The sequence below is a fragment of the Phallusia mammillata genome, chromosome 1 (genome assembly GCF_965637545.1).
Source record: "Phallusia mammillata chromosome 1, kaPhaMamm4.hap1.1, whole genome shotgun sequence".
Lineage (NCBI taxonomy): Eukaryota > Metazoa > Chordata > Ascidiacea > Phlebobranchia > Ascidiidae > Phallusia > Phallusia mammillata.
Window position 1 is genome coordinate 27,113,273 of NC_137252.1, and position 23,868 is coordinate 27,137,140.

Below are 23,868 nucleotides of genomic sequence, written 5' to 3' on the forward strand. Positions count from 1 at the left end.
ACAGACCACAGTAACAACTAACAAAGGTTGCACACCCCTGCTTTAGGACATTAGTCAGTGCAGATTATGGCTCCCAATAATTTTGATGTAGTATCTTAATGCATTTTGAGAAACACGAATGGAGGCCATCACAGTTGGTTGGTTGACAAAATACAAACATAAGCTGTTACCTAAAAACTATTGGCGCCAAATCTTATGCACATGTTTCTCCCTTGCCGTACAAACTCACAAAACAATTACTTTAAAGTAATGTAGCTGAAAACATGCAATTAACATACCAAGGAAAATTAGTCAACAACCGTTTTTTACACTCAATGAAACAAAATAAACGCAGTTGCACAAGTGAAACAAAGCTTTGTATTTTTTGTACTATTGTATTGTTAACAAGTTGAGTCTTTCGCGCCAAATCTTTCCATCCGCTAAGTGTCCCACTTGCGCATATTCTCGTTTTTTTTCTGGGGCAGTGTTTTGAAACATCCACATTTTCATCACATTTACGTTGCATTTATTTATCTATTCCAGCATGACTGTTACTTATTCGACAAAACTTTTAAAAAATTGTCATAAAACGACCTAAGTGTTGAACTTAAAATAGTGGACTATTTTGAAATGTCACAGTATATAATGTGTACTTATTTGCTCACCAAAGAATTACTCTAGTTGTGAAAAAATGATAACCTAGGCTGCTTCACAGAAACACCATCCTAAAAAACAGTATAGGATACTTTTTAAACTCCAGCATAAGGAAAACACATTTGTGTATAAGGAGTTGTATTATTGCTTCTCATTATATTAAGCGAAGATACAGAAAAAATAGGATAAAACAAAACACAAGAGAACTCCCATGATAAAAAGCAACGAACCACGCGTTCCAAACCAAGGAACATGATCGACGGCCTATAACAGAAGTACGTGAAGAGGTTACACGTATATACTGATAGGGAAAAATAACAAGACATAATACAAAAAGTAATGTTGCTGTACGCTAAAGTGTACAATTGAACTATGTTTACAGAGCACGTTTCAAATCGTTTTTTAATCACTACAGCGTTTTGAACATTTTTGAAGTTTTATATGGAAAACATTAAACAAGAAAATGAGTAAAAACTCGCTGTAAGCGTAAATATTTGATGGCCAATTTTAACTCGTCGATACAGCGTTTTGAATATTGACTACGGCGGCGTATTGAATAAGTTTAATACGCAGTATTCTGCAGCAAATTAAAACGCAGCAGTGGATAACATTGTTGACTTAATTTAGATATTTTATGCATGATACAAGAGTACAGTAAACCACGGTTAATCCGGACCCGTTTGGAACAAAAAAAATTATCCGGATTAACCAATGTCGATTGGATAAAGCCTCACCCCATTACAAAACATTCGTATCTCAATTTATGTCAAAATTAGGCGAAGAACAGAATTAACCGAATCCGGTTTAACCGAGGTTTACTGTATGACGAAAATTAATGACGTAGTTCACTGTAGCAAATTCGCAGTACAATTTTTATTTGGCGATATTCGGAAAACATGATGCGTAAAAGTAAAAGTATATGAAATCTTACAGAAATTTCAAAGCTTGGATGTTTAACACTTCGATAGCGCATTGGCACAGTTTCTACTTTGATTGCTACACAAAGCGCCTTTGGCACAGGAATATAATGTATATATGCATGCTGTCCAAATTTATTAGAAGAGCAGCTTAATTTACACCAAGGCCTCAAAAATTGGTAAGGCGTTTACTGCTACTTACAACTGTAATTAAGAATGGCCAACCCAATATAAAAAAAGTAAAAAATATTTTTACGTCGGATTTTTATGTGAATTTTTGTCATTTAGGTCGGTTTAGGATTGTTCAGCGTTTTTGTTCACAAAACATGAAAAGTTCTTAGTGACGTTTCGAATTTCGCGGGCATTTTAGCATTTTAGAGAATCAAAACACATCATATGAGAGGTAGAAACACCAGCGTCAGATGGGTAACACAATAACGCCGACGAAATACAAGAAATATCAAGCATTTCGATGTGGGGTTCAGGATGGCGTGCATTGATTGAGTCTAAAAGTTGGACACCTTCTTCTGGTATTCGTAACTTTGGCACAGAAAAAAGTAAACGTCAATCTCATTTAGATCAATAAAAATATTCAATGATCGAAAAAAGCAGGATTACTTGTTATTGAAATTATTTGCAAAGAGTCGTTAATTTTAAATTATGAACACGCGAATAGTTCAGTCCTAAATTCATGATTATTTAACAAAACAAGGAAATGCTGACAAACCTTTGAACACAAAGGAAAACTCACGCTGTAGTCATAGTTGGAAAATGCCACTACATACTAACACGTGGTGGGGTTAAAGAGCAATATGTAACGCACAGTGGCAATAAGGTTAGCAACAACGCATGTACAGAACGTTCTGGTCCAAAAATGGACTTTTAAATCGACAATGTCGGGTGGTATTACGCAAATATGTGAAGAAAGATGCGTTTTAGTCAGACGGTTCAGATATAAGCTAAAAAAATCGACGCCATTTCGAAATATGCAAAGGGGTTCCTAAATTGTTTGTTAAACAGGAGCATAAATAGTTTTGGTTCCTTTTTTGCGAAAACAAAATCTAACAATACGTTTGCGCAATCTTATACTGCTTTAGGCATTATTTGGCAAAGTTAAAAGGTTACATAAAATAAATTAAACAACATGACAAGACAATTTTCGCAACAAATAATTCTACTGCAACTTTGTTTCACATTTAAAAAACCATGAATCAATCCAGTCATAAAACAAAAAGAGGCCTAAACCAAAGTTTCGTGTTAGTGTGGTTGCGTGCGACAACGGGACCTGAGAAGATAAAGAATTAAAGGGGAGAATGTTTTTGTGCGAAATCCCTGTTTTTTGCACCTTTGTGAAGCCAGTGAAAGAGGGGTGAAGTTTAAAGGTTTTTAGTGGACCGATGCGATTTATGGTGGTAGAACCCATATTTTACCTCAAACGGTGGTTAAGTGCAAAACCAGCCGATAGAATAGCATCAACAAGTAGTTCAAAATTTAGGAGATAGGGTTAAATCAGCACATTGCAACTTAACCAATAGTTCGTAAATTGGGTTTGAAATCTTTAACTTACCAAAATCATTGATCAACAAAATAGAACCAGACCAGCCATACGGAATCTGGTTCCGTAACTACACCATTAAACACTTGTAGTACAAGTGCATAATTCTGATGTACGTAACCCGTGGCAACACTACTCAATATATATTGCACTATACTACCGTATGCGGCCGTTGCTTTTCACACGCCCCAATTCCGACTTTGGATCAGGTGAAAACGAAGACCACGAAACGTCAGCACACCGGCTAGGAGTTATCTGTCTTTGGCTGTAACAGCTCTTTGGCTGCTTTTTAGTCCATTCTGCAGGCGACTCGGCCACAGTACAGTATTCCTTCGCTGTCCAAGCTAAGACGATTACGTCGTCAACCCACGACTGTAATTTCGGGCCTGCAGTGTATTTTGAGTTGAGGACGAGCTTCTCGGCTGCTCGCTCGTCTTTTTTTAGGTTTAGAGTGGTGCGCATGGTGTATAGGTTACGCGATGCGGCGTTAACAGTCGTATCGTCCACTATACCCATGTTGTCCACGCTTAGCGAAGCCCCACCAGGCAAACTGGCAACGAACTCCAAAGGAGCAACGAAAAAGTTGATTTCAGCGCATATATTGTTGAACTGTCGCTGCACGTAGAACCGTATCGTCCATTTGCCAGGCCTCATAGGCTTGCGCAAGCTTAACGGCGTCTCAGTCACTCCGGCGGCCTTTGCTGGCGTTCTGAAGTCATTATAATCGCTGACGACGTTAAGAGGGTCGATAGCGACCACCGTGACGACAAAATCTTCCTCTGCTCGCCTCCACCGCGCCACCAAGTGTACGTCGCTGTTGGGACCTATAATCCCGCCCCAGTCTCGCAGTGTTAGCTCCTTTACGTCCCAGTTGGTGCCTACCGCGGCGCCTTCGAGCCGTGAGGCAAGTTCAGAAGACTTGTCGGTTATCCGAAGGGTGGATTGCGGCGAGACAAAAACCTGGGAACATATCACATTAGGATTATGATAAAGATCATGGCCGAGATATTGGGAATGCATTACGAAGCATGACATTGACTTTGCAAAAAAACGGGAAACACAAGACAAAAGGGCGTTAAGGCTTGACCTCTTTGGCGTGCGGTAGCTATTCAAACAATGTATTTGTTTATAGTGCGAATAACACCACCAAAATTACAGCGGTTTTGAATAACCTCCAGCCAGCGTATTGAGTAAAAAGGTCAACTCTGTGATCTCTAAAAGGAAAATTCTGCGAATTTTGAAACACTGTTGCCAGCAGGCTGTCTAATAGTTACAAACCTGCATTTGAACTGATTTGTCGGGGTCAGAGATTTCTACATTGTCTTTCCTTTCAGTTAAACTTCTCCACGTGGTTTCAACAGTTACTATGTAACCCATGAATTGCTCTCGCTGTTTGTGCATCTCAACCTGTACAAAAAAAAATATAAAAATATGTGCTTTATTGTATATGTTAAGATTCGAAAGTTTCAACAATTTTACAAGCCTCAGTACGGCAATGATGCTGAAAATGTCATACATTTTGCAAAAATGGAAGATAGCAGTTTTACCTAAAATTGCTTATACTGTGCTTGCAACCAAATGGAAATACGACACTAATATTCAAATTTTCAAACTCAGATGCGTTTTCACACCGTTAAATCTACTCGTTTCAAGCCAGTTACATTAATTGAATATCTTGGACCAGTCCATTGGTAAGTAAGGATATAGATAGCATCTGCAACAAGCATTTTGGCTTAAAATATATTCCTTCTATACAGAAATTTCGAGGAGTAATATCAAGCAACGGCTGACAGCTGACAACAAATGGCCAACAACTTGGATCAGCTTATTTCTTCTGAATATTCAATAAATTACATGCAACTATTTCCAGTTTACCATCACACATAATTAACGTCCTGCAGACCACCCAAAAAGTCATCATGGACCACCAGTTGAAAAAGTTTTAAGCCCCCATACTTTGCATGGGATTTTTAAACGGGAATTTAAAAGGAAGTAGTCCTGCAGGCACTACACAACATAACCAGCACCACATAAGCGAAAAATCCACAAAGCTTCCTTGTACGTGTTCCTTATTATGCAAACCCACAACTAGCAATAACCTATAACAGCTTTTATATATTCTCCCACCTGCAATATTCGGTCTACATGAAGTTGACACGCGTCGGGTTGTGGGTTGTTCTTTGTAAGGTGGGAGTTGATTTCCTTGAGTCCGAGTCGCGCGAACGACGAGTAGTGAGTTAAAAACGAGTCGCCCACCGAACTCGCGCCGTCCGCGTGATCGTAGCAACTCTCCCAGTACGAGTTGAGGCCGGGAGTTCCCGAAGGGTATTTCCCGTAAATTTTAAAGTCCAAGTGATTGACCTGTAAAAAATTGAATGCATTATGATAGTGGTGCCGACTTTATCTATCGCAAGTTACAAACTTGACACAATTGTTATTTGTTTAAGTTACGAGGTTGCAGTGTTGCCAGGTCAAATTATCAAATTGCCATTCAGCTTGCCAAAACAAGCCCAAAACGAGCCCAATCATACCGCCATTTAACTGCTAGCGAAGCTACATACTTCAAAATGCACGTAATGTGAGAAAAATGGATAACCAGCCACAAAACGCAACCCGCAACTCGATGTCAAAAACCAGCCGAATTGGGCAGGAAAACCGCCACCCTGGTAACACGGTGCTTAAGAGGAACTCTATTTTTTAACTCGCCTCTAATAACTCCAACAACTCCGCGTTTGATGATAGTGTATGTAAAAAAAGTAATCGAAAATACAAAAAAACGGACTCTAACGTAGGCGCATCGGGGTATTTGTTAAAAGGCAGAGCACGCAACCCATAATAACACAAATCCTCAATTTCCGCAACGTGCTATTGACTTGTAAAGAAGAAAACACGCAGGTGGACTATAGCGGTGGCCTTAAATAATTTATGAGATGCAACCAAGCATAAGGAACGATAACACCACATATAATACTGGGCATTATTACGGAAACCTTTTTGTCATTAAGGCTTTGTCAAATAGTTCGACGTTGGCAAATTAGGGCATAAGGTTACTGTGTTCTTTCTCTCGCTGATCCAGACTAATATTTTGAATGCGTCCTGAAGTTATGACACATACAGTTTCTTTGTTAACAAAGAACATTTGGAACATTATATACGGATCTGTTCATAAGTTTAATGGTGAAAATAACGACCCAAATAGACGGAAACAGCGACATGCCTTATTTTTCGAACGTTTCGGCAAATGCAAATCACTGATGATGGCACGAGCATTTGCCAAAAATGTTTAAAAGATAAAGCATATCACTTTTTACGTCTATTTAGGCCTTTATTTTCACCATTAAAGAACACTTTTATTAAAGTAGCGTAAAATGTAGTCATTGCATTAAAGCCAGGCCAAAACGTTTGGAACGCATTTTTTTGTTTACTCGTCCTAAAATCAGTAGGAGAAAAAGCGTTGGGTTGGGCGCAGTTTAATGGGTTTATTTACCACTAAGCTTACAGGCTCCAACAAGGCGTATTGTTGATGTATATAATATCGTGACGAAAGACGTTTACTGGGCGGGAGATGCTTTAAATCGTCCGACACCAAATAAATCGTGCTGTGTGGTTTTCTGAATCAAGTTCTTTAGGGAGTTATAAGGCGCCACCAAGTTTGCTGCTATACATGTACACAGTTAACGTTTTAGGATGGTGGATCTTTCGTGTATTGTTATTTACTATGCCAATGTACCAGCTGTGAATTATAGTGCTGTAAGAAAAGAATGCAAAACAGCGCGGCGCTGTTAATTGTTTTGTCAAACCTAAATTGTGCTAATATTAAATGGCCATAGCCGGAAAAACAGTTTTTTTACGAGGAAACAGACTCAATGCCCAGAAAAACTAATTTTACCAACTTAATGATACATTTTTGGACATGGAAGCAGAATAACAGCTATATTTGGCGCCTAGGCTTTGCAGACACCCAAACTGCTTACGGCATGCAAATTTATAATGCAAAAAAACAATTAACTCCACAACTTTCGTACTACAGGCCACATAAAACTTTGACACAACGCAGTTTCTACAAGGGCGTCTTCAGAAACTCCTTAAGTAAACAACCACCAGTGACCGTGGGAGAAATTGATCACCATCGCCTTATGTGTGTTATTTGCACTTTGGGTGGGCAAGACTTTCTGTGACGTTTTTGAGGCCAGAAAGGCAGGCGGTGAATCAACGTGTTAGTGTTAACCACAATTATGTAGGTGTTAGTGAACCCAACTAAACCCTGTACTGTATACGTGTATATCTGAGTCTAAGGTCTGGCTGTATGAACAAAATTATGACCCATAATTAGCATTTAAAACGGCTTCTTCATGCTTTGGTTACTGTTTACCGCTTTGTTTGAACTAAAGAGAAAAGAGTGTATTTTAAAGGTTGAAAATTGGATAAAGCTAGATTGGCCACGTTTCATTACTGCTGAAAAACGACAGAAGGTAATAAATTGAGGTCAATGAACACGTTAACTAATATGTTGCCTATAAATTTTATCAGTTCAAATATTTGTCTTACATTCATGGAGCTGGACATAAACATTATGGCTTATACAAACAACCTGTTTGATATATTTAGTGTCTAATTTTAGCGTTACTGAGAAATTCGTTTAATTATTAGTCACCTGGCATTTTTGGGGGCATTATCAATGCATTTCAGCCACAGTTAATACTAAAGTCGTCAATAGTAAAAGTCAAAATAAAGTTGTACTAGTTTGTACTTAAATGACGTTATTCCCTAGACAAGACGTATGATAGATAACAAGCTATACTGAAGCGTGAAAACACATCTTACCACTTCCTGGTTTATAATTTCCTCAAACTTCCTAGCAAAGAACACAGGCCTTGAGGTTTGAAGCCTTCCCAAGTCGGACGGGTAGAAATCATTGGGCGAACAACCGCACCAATCCACAATGTGCTGTGGGAATTGAGATATGGTTTAGTTCTTACTTCAACAAACGAAATTGCTTAAATTAAGGCTAGATTTTGACAAGTATAACAAGTATCTTTTTGTTTGCCAAAAAATCAATTCAGTGGTTTCCAACATTTTAGGCCATGAACTATTTTTATCGATTTACACTTCAAGCCAGTTTTAAACTAACAATTTTCCCCTTACTTCTTGGTGGTCTATAAATCCTGGCCTAAGCTCAACGACAACCTACACTGGTGAATGTTAAATGACAACAGCGATTGTTATATCGCCTGTACCACAATGTATTCTATATGCACACATGCTTTATATCACAGGTTTATATTTTATTCCGTGTATGCTAAACCAGATTTTAAACGTTCAATATCCTAATTTGAATCCACGCAATTTGCAGACGGAAGTTTGAAAACTGACTGAGAGTATATTGAAGGGGCAAAACTGGACAATGAGAAACAGAAGTGCCACTGACCTTGTACTGGCATTTGCAACCTCGTGCTCGATTCCAATTTGTCACACGAAGGTTGTTGTCCACGAAACTCTCGCATTTCTCGCTGTTTTGTACCAAAGTGTGGAAGAATGACTCGGCTGGAAGCAACGTATATTTGTACCTGCATGCAATTTTACATGATATTTTGAGAAAAACGTTTCCATGTTACACTGTGGGCGGGGACGCTTTACTAACCAGTGTTTGAGATCAGTCAAGAGGTCGTCTTTTCCACGAATGGCGTATTCGCAAATCTCGCGGTTCAAAGCCACCCAGTCGCTTCCTCCGTTCACAATAATACCTGAACATAAAACATTGTATGTGGATAAAGTAAAACGTTTTTTAAATCACTTTACGATACGATAATATATGTAAAGAAAATGCCCACAAAAACAAGAAGACAGCTTTGTTGAGCATATATTTCCATTTTAACAGCGTTTTGAATTTCTATGATAGGGACTTTGCGCTAAGATTGTATTTAATTTACTGTTTCAGACATGCCTGACTGGATTATAAACAATTGGATTTGTATTAAAGAATTTGTTAACAATGTTTTTGTATTTCCCATGTCTAAAATAACATTTTGAGTAGATTTTTTTGGAATTGCCACAAATGTTTTTTGAACATCGACCGTAGCACACTTCAGTATTTGAAGCAATATTTTGAGCTTATTCTAAGGCCTATGTGACCCAAATTGCGTTGGTCGCATACTAAAAATACAACATTTTGGACGCCAACGGCAACCCATTTGTCGGACAATTGACCTCAATAGCTAAAGCGGAAACAAGGTTCTGAGCGGAAATGTTCGTTGCAAACAACGCCTATTACTACAGCGGGAATGAAAGCTACTGGTTTTGTGGGAGGGCAACTTAACAAAAGCCCATGTAACGATTTTTTGTCTCTGTAAAACAACACCGCCGCAACGTAAAAAATGTTTCGGCTTTTTAAAGTTGATTTTATAGCTTTTGTGGCCTTTATCAACCATGAGCAGTCGGGACAAACATTAAAAAGCCATTTATTCTCGTCCAAGCAGTTATTATGAAATTTGCGTTTCTGTTCGTTATTATAGAAAGTAGACAATGTACATCTGTTTATACTGTATTCCAATAAGTATAGTAGGTAAATACACACGTTTAAAGTAAAATTGTTTTTGCAAAACCGAAAATTGTTCAGACTCGTTAAGAAATATGGCCAAAAGCAGGTAATACCAATAAAAAACGACGGTCTATCGTTAAATGTGGTTATAGTTGATCTTATCTTGGGCGAAGCATATTATAAACGCTGGGCATACATGAAAATAATAAGCGCAGAGTATTGGCCAATTTTCGCGATCGATCATAATTCGGTATTGACGGTCTTGAGCGTAATACTTGGCAGCACTTTTATTGATTTTCTCGCTAATACACAAAACATAGTTGTATGTGCACATTTTACGCACCAACTTCTGTTTTTTGTCATACGATTAAGGTAGAGCAGTGGTCGGCAACCGCCGTCCGCGGTCCGGTACCGGTCCGCGAGGAGTTCGTTACCGGGCCGTATAATTTTTCAGGTTAAATGCTTTGAAACATTTTACCCATGTCTCCCGGGGATGATAAACGAATTTAAGCGTTTTTATAGCTATATATTTGTAGTTTTTTGAAGACCGGTCCGCGATAAAATTTTAGTTTCAAAACCGGTCCGCAGTGCAAAAAAGGTTGCCGACCCCTGAGGTAGAGCACAGTTTAATGCGCAATGGGCCCAGTAAAAAAAATATCCGAACGTGAATACGAAACCAGTTTTCTAAAACTTGAAAAATATGAAAATGTTGTAGATTAATCTAAATATTCTGTAAAAATGGGCATAAATTAAGGATATCCAAATTTACAAAAAAAGAACGGCAGACGATCAAGATTTTTACACTTTTTAATTTTGCATCATTAAACAATAAACGAGTATTGCTCTTCTTGTTAGTGTTGGAAACGAAATGGTCGTTTACGCATTATGCCTGGCACCAAGAGCTTTTTTACTGTTCAAGAATGTTTTAAAGACTATAAAGGTCGAGAATCTTCATCAGGTTAACTTAAACTAAAAGAGCAACTTGTTGTTTTTTGGTCTGGTACTACAGTGTTGCGGTCAAGCTGTAATTCCATCAACCCACAAAATTTAATCTTACAACGCCACACACTTAATGGCATAATTCTATTGGCATTTTATGGCTAAATCATTTATAATGGCCTAGCAAGCTGTCTAGTGAACATAGTTGTAACGTGCATTGACAAATTTCCGGAGACCACATACAAGTTTTACTCAATTAGTGAAAGTTGAAATTCTCATGAGGCAAATGTGGTACGTATCATTATCATACAAGTATGTTTGCAATGTTATGCTGTACCCGATTGTAACAGTTTTTGTACACTGTAACTTGTAAATGGGCAACAGTTTACTGCTCTTGGGTTACAACTTTCAGAACAATATATATAGGTGCATGGTAAAATTGTTCGATTTAATTTTTGAGCAATATCGACTTAATTTATGGCTTTTTAAAATGAAATACATTAAAATATGCTATCAAACTATTCAGTTTCCTGCTTAGAGCATATGAAACATGCAAGACCTGATGTTTTCTTGTAATATGACACAAAATTGAAAAAACAAACAAATTTAAACCACTAAAGGTTAGGAGGGTTAACACCCAGTTAACAGGCAATTTCAATGAGACACCACCAAAACACTGACAAAACCATTTGTGTCTCATTTTTATTACAAATTTTAAACAATAAGAAACCACCAGCAATGACATAAAACAAACTGTTCATTTTTAATCTTCAAGGAACCAATTTGTAACAAGCTACGGTCGCATGTTTTACTATGTATTGTCTGCCTATACATTTCTGTGTGGAGTTTGTAGAAGAGCATATTGGCCAGGTTTTAATAGTTCGATTTTTATTCTTACCTTCTGGTAAATCCCTCTCGCCCAATCTCCACATATGCTGTTCACATTCCACAAACAAACGATTCAAGCCCTTAAACCAAAACACAATAGTTTAGCATCAGGTAAAACCACACAAAAACATTTGAAAAGCAAAGTGTAGTGGTTGACATCTCGTTTGAAAGTAATATAGTGTGCATAAAAAATCATGTTTTTGGATAAAGCTTGTAATTCACCTAAATGCTTTCAAGTAGAAATCCAAAATATGAAACTTATCTGAAACTTAAGGACTTTAGTGTCACTATTATGAAACTTATCTATTGCATGGAGCAAAATCTTGGGTACACAACTTCAGATACAAATCTATCATGTGTGCGAATTTCAATTAGTTTATATAATTCGTTATTAACCAAATTTGAAAATAGAAGATAGAAAAAGAAAAATTGGCTGTTCAAATGTATGTGCACAACTAATGATATCATTGCACATATATAACATATAATACCTTTTGAAACATTTGTTCAAAAATAGGTTAAAGAGAGCATTGTTGGGAAAATGAAACTTGACAAATGGCACAATATTGAGTTCAGTGAGCTATGTCAGTTGAAGTGTGTAATTTTACACAAGACAAAATTTAGTGTGTCATAGGGTAAGGGACATGTCAGACACAAAGTCCCCTTAATAATTCATACCACACTCTCAACTACACAGTGATCCATGAAATATTAAAATTGCCATGTCAAGTGGTAAAGCAAAAAGATTAGGGTCTGTTTAAAACAGGGGTGGGGAACCTACTTAGCACTGCGGGCCGCATGAATTGCACAACATTTTCGGGCGGGCCAAACATTTTGTTAAATTCCGTGTTATAATATTATAATACAGGTTTATCACTTATTTCGACTAAAAATAAGAGTTTGTCCATTCTTTCTGGAATACCCTAGCTCCATTATATCGATCTGTCTTTTTTCCAAGAACATATTTAAAATACCAATATAAGGATCCACGCTAACAGCTCTAAACGCAATTTAAAAAAATACACCACATGGCAAATGATTTGTTACTGCAAGGAGAGGCAATCGAGTGACTGTTACGTTACAAATAAAGCAAGTGGTTGAATGTGTAGCAATTTTTAGAAGTTTAGAGTCATAATGTGGATGGGGAGATTACCAGAAGTGTCGAAGTCATTTCAAGGACATATTTGTACATAAAAATTTTATTGTTTTTTTATACTATGTTGTATACTGTACCTATACTAAAATATGTTGTGTACTAAAATTATGTTGTATACTAAAATTGTGACGGGGGCCACATTAAAAAGGCAAGCGGGCCACATGCGGCCCGCGGGCCACAGGTTCCCCACCCCTGGTTTAAAAGGTAAGACATATGTGGTGGTGGTGCTATTTATTTATTTATTTATTTAAACAAATCACAAAAGTAAGTCCTCTTTGACCAATCAAACAACCATTGCTTTATTAAAATTTTAAATACAACATGACTATAAGATTTGATTCTAAAACTGTGCTTTTACACAAAATCGTTCTGAACTAACCTGTGCTCAATACAGACAATTGAAGTTATGCATAACTTAGTTTTATTACTTGAACTTAGGATGCTATTGAATCGGCAAAATTGATATTATTTATATTATGAGTGTACTGAAAGCTTCAGTTTACTACAAGATTTGATTAGTTATAAATTTACATTCCTACCTGTTTTCGAATAAACTTCTCATCATCTCTTCCATGAGATTTCATAAAGTTTTTGTCCCGATATGTCGCCAAGAAGTTGATCTAAAAAACAAAAAGCAATAAAATCTCAGTTATTGCCACATAAGCACAAGATTTCAACTTGTTTTTCAAATAAACATATTCATTTTTAGGACATGCAAAAGGTTGAAACTTACAATTAAATATTATTGGATTTGATCAATGTTGTATCACTTTATAAGTACATCAACATTATTCATGCTGTATGCTGAACTCTTCAACAAAGTAAATAGGGAGTCATTACAAAGTAACAAAAGTTTTTGTTGATTTAGCACATTGTAAACAGGGTGGCTCATGTGTCAAACACAGGAAGAGAAGGCATTATGTACTTCAACTAAATTACCCACAAAACGCATCAGTCAAACAATACTAAAATAACACCCATTGTATCTAACTGACAAATGTTTTCTTGTGTAAAGGAGTGTATGATTTCATAGCGGAGCTAGACACTATAATTACAACACACAAAGATTACAAAGTATATCCTTTGGCATTGCAATACTATTATGTTTGATTTAACATATCCTATGGGCAAAACATAAGCGACACATCCAAAGTAATAATTTCCAGTAAAAAAAATATATTTATAAATGAAACAGGGTAAACATTAAAGTAGAAACAAACACTCTACTTTAAGGTGAGGGTTGAAAATGCTAGTGTTATAGGCAGGGTTGCCATCGACTTGAAACCAAAAATAAGGACAAACGAAAAAATAAATTTTTCATACGGAACAAAACAAATGTTTTTGAACAAATCTTTGCATTTAACGAGCCATGACATATCATATGCAATATTTGGGCCAGAAACAATCTGTTCCAGCAACCCCTTGTACATAGAAAATGGTTTGTGCATTTCACAACAGCTCAGGTCTAGGTTTACTTTTACTTGTAGCACGTATTTGACTCATAATTGTTGAAAATAAGACAAAATAAGGACCTGGTTATAGGCAGGGTTGCCATAACGTCCTTATTTCTAAGATTTGTCCTCATTTTGAAGGGCTATGTCTTGGAAAAGTTTATTGTCCTTATTTCTAAGAAATGTCCTTATTTTTGACTGTAGTCCTTCTTTTGTCTTATTTTCAACAATTACACGTCAAATCCCTGCTACAGTGAGTCTAGACCTGAGCTGTCGTGAGATGCACAAAATATTTTCTACGAACAACAAGTTACTGAAACAGATTGTTTCTGGCAAAAATATTGCAAATATTATGTCATGACTCGTTAAATGCAAAGATTTGTTTAAAAACGTTTGTTTCGTTTCGCATAAAAATTTGATTTTTCGGTTGTCCTTATTTTTGGTTTCAAGTCGATGGCAACCCTGGTTAAAGGAATAATGCAGTACCCACTAAATTTTGAAGGCAATTTATATGATCAGATAACGTTTAAAAAGTAAAACTTTTCCTTTTAGCAAAAAAAAAACAGAAACAAATGCTTACCAGTTTTTCATCACTTTCAATTGGAAAGTCCAAAGCGCTAAGATTAATAAAGAAATCCCATTTTGTCCAGAGACGAAGCACATCAGACATTGAACGAAGAAGCATTTGCAGCAAACTAGAACCACCCCAGATGGTAGCCATCCTCCATGGGGCAACCACCACATTTGGATATTGCTTGATGACTTTTTTAATCTCTCTGTAAAATCAAAACCATATTTCTGTTTTAAATGGTGAAAAAATGTTACACTGAACACATATTTACCTGAACAAATAGTCGGAACGTTTGTCAACATGTATGTAATAAAAGTGATCACGGTGGTAGATTACACGCAGTAACCTCTTGAACTGACGGAATGCACGTCCATGTACTACCAACATGAAGCAAATACGCACAGGACGGAGTGACTCACTAAACGATGCCGGCATAGGAGCATCAAAAGCAAACTTATTTTCATGTGGACAACGCCTTGAATGCAAATGAATACTTCATTAGGTTTTAGGAAAGCAGGAAATAGGTATCTGCTAGCATGTATGGTGTGACTTGCCATTTAAACAATAGGAAATTTAGTCACTCATTTATCAATAACAATGGCCCACTTTCTAATCCTTTTTAAATAAACAATGCCTGTACTGTATTGAAGAAATTGGGCTGATATTATATGGGCATGTTTGTGTGGAAACCTATTGAGTGTTCAGACAAGTTAAATGGTTTTAAAGTGACACTATAAAAAAGACTTTCTTTCGAGAACCAAACCTGTTCATGGATTTAGGTAAGAGCATTTTTTCTTGGTGCTTGCATGCAGTATCTGCTATTTCTTGCTTACACACCTCTGATTTTGCTCTAAAAATTGCAGATTGTGCATCCTTTAGTGTTACCTCGCATCTGAAAAATGTAAATCATACAATGAATCTGCCATAGTCTGCAAAGTATATATATATTAAAAGTTAACCAGAACAACAAACAAAACAAGTTTAATAAAAATATATTCATCTAAAATCTTACTTTGGTGCGAACTTGACTTTTTCATTTGGCAGTTCATCATCTTCGAAATGAATTTCCTCAATTAAATTGCTTTTAGTCAAGTTTGAAATTTGTTTATTTCCAAATTCCTGCCAAAAACAAAAAACACTTAAAACAAAATTAACAAAAAACAATAACACACAAAATACCATAAATATTCAAATTCAAGAATATTTTCTACTACAGTAACATAACATAGGCTTATGTTTACTGCAAAATACATCCACTAAAAGTTACAAATGTTTTTTAAAAACATTAAAGCAAGAAATAATGATCAACTAGGTGAGCATTACTTTATCACCAGGGTCCTCTAAAACTCCAGTATTTTTATCAGCATGCTGCAGAAATTGTTCCCTAAAGCGTGGATCTTTCGGATTGAATATGTCAACTCCATCTTTCTCAAACTTGGCCAAATGTGATTTTTCTCCTTGCAGCATAGCTTTGGCCAACTAACAACATGCAAACACAACATTACAATGTGACAATTTGTACACATAGTAAAGTCACTCTACAAGCAGTTTGCAATCATTTCACAATGAAGTGAAATGTTTGTGCACAATACAACAGTTTTCTAGTTATCAATACATTGATCACATAATATGATGTATTGATACATTTTGTTATAACACATCAAAGAGTTTACCAACTACCTTGGAATAAAATACATAAAACCAAGAACAGTAACTACAGCATGTAAGCAGGACTTTACCTGGTCTTGCCTCATTTTTTGCATTTCTTTTACTCTTCTCATTTCTTCTTCTTCAAGCAGGTTTGGATTTGTTTGCAATGCAATTAACGCCTTTGAAATAGACATACATAATTAGACTTGTATATTTGTTATGATGGGGGTAAACAAACACTGCTACATTTAACCTTAATTAAAAACTAGCGCCAATTTCATGAAAGGGCTACTGACATATTTTCAAACAAAACATTTATAACACAATCCACAAAATTTACAAACAAATTTTAAAATATCTAAGTCGTTTTACCTGAACTAGAAGAAAAAACATGATGATGTAAAGATATAACTTCCATTTTCGAAGTATCCTTTTCATAAAACGAATCAAAATCAATTTGCTGTACATTGTATCAGTTTTACTTTAATTTTGACCCCATTGATTCTGTTCAAAGAAAAAAAATGTTTGTCAAAAACAACACATGCATAAAAGTCACAACACTTTTTCAAAAGAATTAGGTGTGTACTATTTAATATTAGTATAAACGACCAAAAAGTTCCATCTTTGCGACTCTTATCACAAAACCCATTGTTCTATTCAGGTTGAAATAACAGATGGAACAAGGAAGAAAAATAAGAAAATAAAAAATTGACATTACATGAATGTGAATATGATAAGATAAAAAGAGCATAATATTCCATGATTTCCATCCTTTAGCACTTTGTTCTTGATTTATTGGTGCAAACTATTAATCTGTTCCTGTTTTTATTTACTAAGAAAGGCATAGTTTTGTTTTACCCTTTTTTGCTGTTTTATTTACACGTTTTCTGTTTCCTTGCATTAGTATTACTATTACGTACCACTACTGTTATCTGTCAATTAAATACACTAAAATGTGAATAGAATCGTTACTTACATTCAACAAAATTTACCTTAGACAAATGAATTTCATGTGCTATTTATAAATAACGAGTTTCTACCCTCTTTTCAGGCAAACGCCTTCTTTGATCGAATCGAACTACTAACTAACAAGAATTCCGACTCGTACAAAAACAAACAACCCGCAACTTCTTCAACGAAGTTTATCCCATGAGGAGACAGAAAACAATAATAAAAATAGCTATGACGCTTCCTGTGAATAACTTTTTTGGACAATTTTCCCATACTAATGTTTCATTTACACAAAAATGCTTTGTTAAAACAAAAATGCTGTTGGGCAATTCAAAAAACAGGTCATTGCCCATTTCAAAGTTGTTTTTTGAGACAGACTTTTAATGCAGTTTCTTTTTTAAAAAGGATAAAAACCACTGTAATAAAAAAAGAGAAATAAATGATAGGTTTTACGCGTAATTTACGCAATTAAGTTTACGCTGAATTTGTTTTCCTTTCGGATATTTTTTTGCATCGCATATAAGGGGGGTTGTACCCAAATAGAGAATGTCAACATTTCCAAATAGGAGAAAATGAAGGCACGCTTGTATTTTTATTTACTTAGCTATGCAAATGTTCTTCGTTAATTAATACCTGTCATCTCTGGATGCACTTACACAGCAATATTTTGCTTACTTTGGTATCAGCGTACAGTTTATTGTAGTGCAACTTTATTTTTGACTATTACAAACAAAGATGAGTGGGTTGTTTGAAAGTAAATCACATACTGAAATGTATTCCAAGTGTCGACCAAAACCAACAGCAGAGATTGTTCAAAAAGTTATGGACTTTTTAAATAAACATTCACCCCTAAAAACAACTGAAGGCAGACACCAGTGCATGGTATGGTGGATGTTGGTTGTGGGAATGGTCAAGCAACTGAATTGTTTGCACCATATTTCACTGAAATACATGGTATTGACATTAGTCCAAACCAGATTGAGCATGCTTTAAGAAAGTTTTCAAATGTGAAGTACCAGGTTGCAAGTGGTGAATCAATGCCATTTGAACCTAACAGTGTAGATTTGTTGATATCCTGTGAGGCAGTGCATTGGCTTGACTTAAATACATTTTTTGCTGAAAGCACCAGGGTGTTGAAACCAAATGGATGTTTGGCTTTGATTGGTTATGGACCGATGAAAATCATCCCATTTCCTTCAATGGAATGTAACAACACTGTTGTACAACAACTCTATTCCAACTTTATTTCTGCCTGCAAGTTTACCCACTTGTTGACCACCTCGCTAACCACTACACAGACATATATGTGCTTGTCAATAGCAAAAACAAAATTCACCATGATAATATTGAACAAATCTGCAACTGGAATTTGGAGGACTTAAGAAATGCACTTTCCACATTGTCTGGATATCAAACTTATATGAAAGAAACTACCAATGTACTAACAGTTCAACATGGATCTGAAAATGTCACTGCTGAAATGGTTAAAGAGCAAGATATTCTTGAAATTTTTATCAGTCGCTTAAAGCAGGTTCTTTGCTCCTCAGATAAACCTGATGATCAGGTTGAGATTAAAGTCAGCAGGGAATGGTTTGTGATTTTAAGTAACAAACCAAACTCTGCAAACAAGTGAATTTTTGCCATTGTGGAAAATTACCATGCAACCTGGTTTTCAGGGATCGGTTAATATAAAATACCTCAAAACTTTTTAACGCTTAAAAAGTAGTTATGCATAAAAGTTTTGGTTTGCACAAGTCCCTAAACTAAACCATGTAAACTAATACATGCAGATGTAGTTTGTTTGTTTCTTTTTTGCTTGTGGTGGGGTGGGAGTATTTGCTTTTATTTGTTGTGCGCTACTCTTTAAACATAGCAACATTTTAACAAAACCAAAATAAAGTACAATTGTACTGTTTTTAACATCCTGACAATGTTTGTATTTACCATGAAATTGTCTTTGTTAAAACATTTTAACTGGTTGATTCATTGTAAGTTGTCCTCTTGGACATCAAAATATTTGTATGGTTAGTGAAGTAATCATATTTACAAAATTCATGTAATGTTTGAAGGTCAAGCATGTAAAAACTTGAAGCCTACAGAAACCAAATCAGATTTTAATTCAGATCTTTTGTTGTATTTTTTGTGTAAACTTAATTTTATGCCTAAATGTGTTAAGTTCCAGAAAAAACGTTGCAGTAATAGGGTAAAAGATCTTTAAAATGTTAACTGTGCAATAAAATCAACTAAACAAATAAAACATTCTGAAGAAACAGTTATTCTCAAATTACAGTATTATGTAATTACTGCACTGTATTTGTTACCACTACTGTATTCGTTACTACTACTGTATTATGAATCATTCAAATTTTAACCAATCCAACAGAAGATTTATAGCTTGCTCTGGCAAAAATTGATCATGTGTTCAAGCCCCCTAACATTCACTTAAATTTGTGTTTGTCCATGTTTTGCAGTGCTTGTAAAGGTTGTCCCATATCGAAAATGACAATTCATGCATGTCCGGACTGTACCACATTTGCAGAAATTGATTTCATGTTTGCATTTGCACCATTTGCCCCATGTAAAGCTTTTTCTTTGTTTAACCACTGGCATATCTGCAGAAGTGAGTTTGAGAAACCTAAACTGTCTTAGTTCTTTTTGCTAGAAGCCTGTTTTTGTATATATAGCGCTGACAAATAAGCAAAATCTTGCTTGATTGATAAATTAGTAAATATCTTTTTTTTTTGCACAGTGTTGATTCCTAAAATTTCTTAAAAAACATTACTAGTAGCAAAGAAAGATGTTTCGGTTGTTTGAAAGTAAATCACATACTGAATTGTATTCCAAGCATTGTCCACACCCAACAACAGAGATTGTTCAAAAAGTTATGGACTTTTTAAATAAACATTCACCCCTGGAAACGTCTGAAAGCAGACACCAGTGCATGGTGGATGTTGGCTGTGGGAATGGACAAGCAACTGAATTGTTTGCACCATATTTTACTGAAGTCAATGGTTTTGATATTAGCCCAAACCAGATTGAGCATGCATCAAGAAAGTTTTCAAATGTAAAGTACCAGGTTGCGAGTAGTGAATCAATGCCATTTGAAGATAAAAGTGTAGACTTACTGATTTCCTGTGAGGCAGTGCATTGGCTTGACTTAAATGCATTTTTTGCTGAATGCACCAGGGTGTTGAAACCAAATGGATGTTTGGCTTTAATTGGTTATGAACCTATTAAAATTAACCCATTCCACGCAATGGAATGCAACAACACTGCTGTACAACAACTGTTTTCCAATTTTTTTTCTGCCTGCAAGTTTACCCCACATGTTGACCACCTCCTTAACCACTACAGAGATATCTATGAGCTTGTCAATAGCAAAAACAAAATTCACCATAATAATATGGAGCAAACCTTTAACTGGAATTTGGAGGACTTAAGAAATGCACTTTCAACATGGTCTGGATATCAAACGTATATGAAAGACACTACCAATGCACTAACAGTTCAACATGGATCTGAAAATGTCACTGCTGAGATGGTTAAAGAGCAAGATATTCTTGAAATTTTTATCCGCCGCTTAAATCAGGTTCTTTGCTCCTCAGATAAACCTGATGATCAGGTTGAGATCAAAGTCAGCAGGGAATGGTTCGTGATTTTAAGTGACAAACCAAACTGAATTTTTGCCATTGCAGAAAATCACCTTGAAACTAGAATTTAAGGGATTGGTTAATATAAAATACCTCAAAACTTTTTAACGCTTAAATAGCAGTTGTGCATTAAAGTTTTGGTTTACACAAGTCCCTAAACCAGTGGTTCTTAACCAGAGCCGATGGTCCCCAAGGGGAACCATGAGCTTTATTTAGGGGAGGCATGGGTGGGGGCTCACTATAAACACCCACCAAAAGTCAGTGAGCCATTTTCTTTTATAATGCTCAGAATTAAGTATGTGTTGCAAATGATTTTACTTCCTAATTTAAGCGACTGTTTCCCACACTATTTGTCCATATTTAGGTTTATTTTTAGCAAAAAAAAATTATTCAGATAGATGGACTTTACAATTAAGTTGAGTTTGCCACATACATTTTTAGGTAGGGGTGCACAGGTCATACTGGGTTACCTACAAGGAGCCACGAGGCCTGAAAGTTACTTTTAGGGGGCCATGGTGCATAAAAGGTTGAGATTGAGAACCACTGCCCTAAACCATGTGAACTAATATATGCAATTGCAGTTTGTTCGTTGCTTGTGGTGCGGTGGGAATATTTGCTTTTATGTGTTGTGCGCTACCCTTCAAACATAGTAAAATTTTAATAAAACCGTAATAAAGTACAATTGTGCTGTTTCCTGACAATGGTTGTATTTACCATGAAATTGTCTTTGTTAAAACATTTTAGCTGGTTGATTCTTTGTAAGTTGTCCTCCATGGCCCCAAAATAGTTGTATGGTTGGTGAAGTAATTATATTTATAAAATTCATGTAATGTTTGAAGGTGAAGTATGTAAAATCTTTAAGCCTGCCGAAACCAATCAGATTTTAATTGTGTTTTTTGTGTCCAAATCAAAATTTTTCATACATATTCTGTTTTTGTGTATATAACACTGACAAATAAGCAAAATTCTGCCTGATTGATAATTAATACATTTTTTTCTTGTGCAGTGTCAATTCCCAAAATATCTTAAACAACAATACTAGTAGAAGGATGTTTCGGTTGTTTGAAAGTAAATCACATACTGAATTGTATTCTAAGCATCGTCCACAGCCAACAACAGAGATTGTTCAAAAAGTTATGGACTTTTTGAACAAACATTCACCCCTGGAAACGTCTGAAAGTAGACACCAGTGCATGGTGGATGTTGGCTGTGGAAATGGTCAAGCAACTGAATTGTTTGCACCATATTTTACTGAAGTCAATGGTTTTGATATTAGCCCAAACCAGATTGAGCATGCATCAAGAAAGTTTTCCAATGTGAAATACCAAGTTGCAAATGGGGAATCAATGCCATTGAAAGATAAAAGTGTAGACTTATTGATTTCCTGTGAGGCAGTGCATTGGCTTGATTTAAATTTATTCTTTGCTGAATGCAACAGGGTGCTAAAACCGAATGGATGTTTGGCACTAATTGGATATGTGGAGGAAAAAATTAACCCTGTCCAATCTATGCAGTTTGATACCAATACAGTACAAAAATACTTAATGGACTTTCTTGCTTCTTGCAAGATGCATCCACTTACATCCCTGGTTGATAAGCACTATTGCAGTGTATATGAGCTTATCAAAAGCAAAAATAAAATTCACCATGACGATATGCAGGAAATATGCAATTGGGATTTGGAGAGCTTTAGAAATATACTTTCGACATGGTCTGGATATCAAACTGTTATAAAAGAAACTACTGATGCACTTATTGCCAAACATGGATCTGAAAATGTCACTGCTGAAATGATTAAAAAGCAAGATATCATTGAAACCTTTATCAGTCAAACAAAGCAGGTGCTAAATGCTGTAGATAAACCCGATGATCAGGTTGAGATTAAAGTCATCAGGGAATGGTTCTGTATTTTAAGTGACAAACCAAGTTCCCCAATCAAAAAGTGAAACTACGTAATACTGTTTTACTTTATGTGCCTCAACCTAACAACTTTCTTAAAGTTTAGGTGCTTGATTGTTATCAAGTGTTTATAATTGTCATGTTTAAGTAGTTTGGAATAGGAGAGTATTTGCTAATTGTTGTCATAAAATTGCTTTCACAACTTTTTACTATTTTTGATTACCGTCGCAACTAGGGCTGTTATCAAATAAAAAATTTCAAATTTCAAATAATTAAAAATTTCAAATAATCAAATAATTATTTGTTTGATAACAGCCCTAGTCGCAACTTACTGACTTTGTATGTATGGTTGTGGTAATGATAACAGCAATTTACCCCATGCAAATATAAATTAGTGTTAAGATGTACTAAATTAGTGGTTTCCTAAACAGTTGTTCATGTGGGCTTCCAGGTGGAACTCAAAATCTTCAGTGGACAATTTTTTCTATAAATTTGTGGATGTGGTTTGTAAATAGACAGTTTAGCTCTGGGATTATAACCTGTGATGTCGATAAAATAACCAACTTTAAATGATCTTTGTATGGTTAGGCATCTTCGAATGAAAATGTTTAGAGTTGTTAAAAGAGTAGTTGGTCGATAAAGGCTGTGAACCACTGACTTAGGTAGACTAAAAATTAAATCAAAATAAAGTGGTTAGCAAAAACTTAAAAACTTGTTTTGTCAAAATTTGTATTTATTTCTGATTTACACATTTATATCAGTCTTCAATGTACTGTACTGTTGATGCTGGTTGTGGTGCAAACTGTTTATGGATCTTCAAATTACGCTATGTCAACCTTTACAGGGTTTTAGTTAAGTCAAAAATCACTTTGCTGCATGTAAAATATGTAATTTCTTAAATTATTTATGTTTGCAATATTTTGGTGCAGAATTTAAAAGTGTATGCAATAAATATTATGTGTGCTCATGCTCAAAAAATATTATGTGTTATTTTTAACTTAAACTGAACTTACAAGTGTGACTAGAAAAAGTGTCAAACATGTGACTTGGTTTAACCTCAGTAATAAAAC

At 35.6% G+C, this 23,868-nt stretch overlaps 3 protein-coding genes and 1 pseudogene across 3 annotated transcripts; 3 read left to right on the forward strand and 1 right to left on the reverse strand.

The window, feature by feature from the left end:
• Positions 1-754: 754 nt before the first annotated feature.
• On the reverse strand, positions 755-17,424 carry LOC145217314 (xylosyltransferase-like). The gene is made up of 16 exons (XM_080084572.1): positions 17,291-17,424; positions 16,671-16,802; positions 16,388-16,477; positions 15,972-16,127; positions 15,661-15,767; positions 15,412-15,540; positions 14,920-15,123; positions 14,658-14,853; positions 13,166-13,246; positions 11,481-11,550; positions 8,747-8,849; positions 8,534-8,672; positions 7,930-8,052; positions 5,233-5,466; positions 4,384-4,512; positions 755-4,065 (listed from the first exon to the last, which is right to left on the reverse strand). The coding sequence occupies exons 2-16, from the start codon at positions 16,764-16,766 to the stop codon at positions 3,262-3,264; spliced, it is 2,661 nt and encodes an 886-aa protein (XP_079940698.1). The 5' UTR covers positions 16,767-16,802; positions 17,291-17,424; the 3' UTR covers positions 755-3,261.
• Positions 17,425-17,729: 305 nt separating this feature from the next.
• Positions 17,730-19,356, forward strand: LOC145217343 (putative methyltransferase DDB_G0268948; annotated as a pseudogene).
• A 68-nt stretch (positions 19,357-19,424) lies between these two features.
• LOC145217353 (putative methyltransferase DDB_G0268948) lies at positions 19,425-21,905 on the forward strand. The gene has a single exon (XM_080084609.1). The coding sequence runs from the start codon at positions 20,047-20,049 to the stop codon at positions 20,926-20,928; it is 882 nt and encodes a 293-aa protein (XP_079940735.1). The 5' UTR covers positions 19,425-20,046; the 3' UTR covers positions 20,929-21,905.
• Positions 21,906-21,934: 29 nt separating this feature from the next.
• Positions 21,935-23,759, forward strand: LOC145217333 (putative methyltransferase DDB_G0268948). The gene has a single exon (XM_080084591.1). The coding sequence runs from the start codon at positions 21,949-21,951 to the stop codon at positions 22,843-22,845; it is 897 nt and encodes a 298-aa protein (XP_079940717.1). The 5' UTR covers positions 21,935-21,948; the 3' UTR covers positions 22,846-23,759.
• Positions 23,760-23,868: the final 109 nt, after the last annotated feature.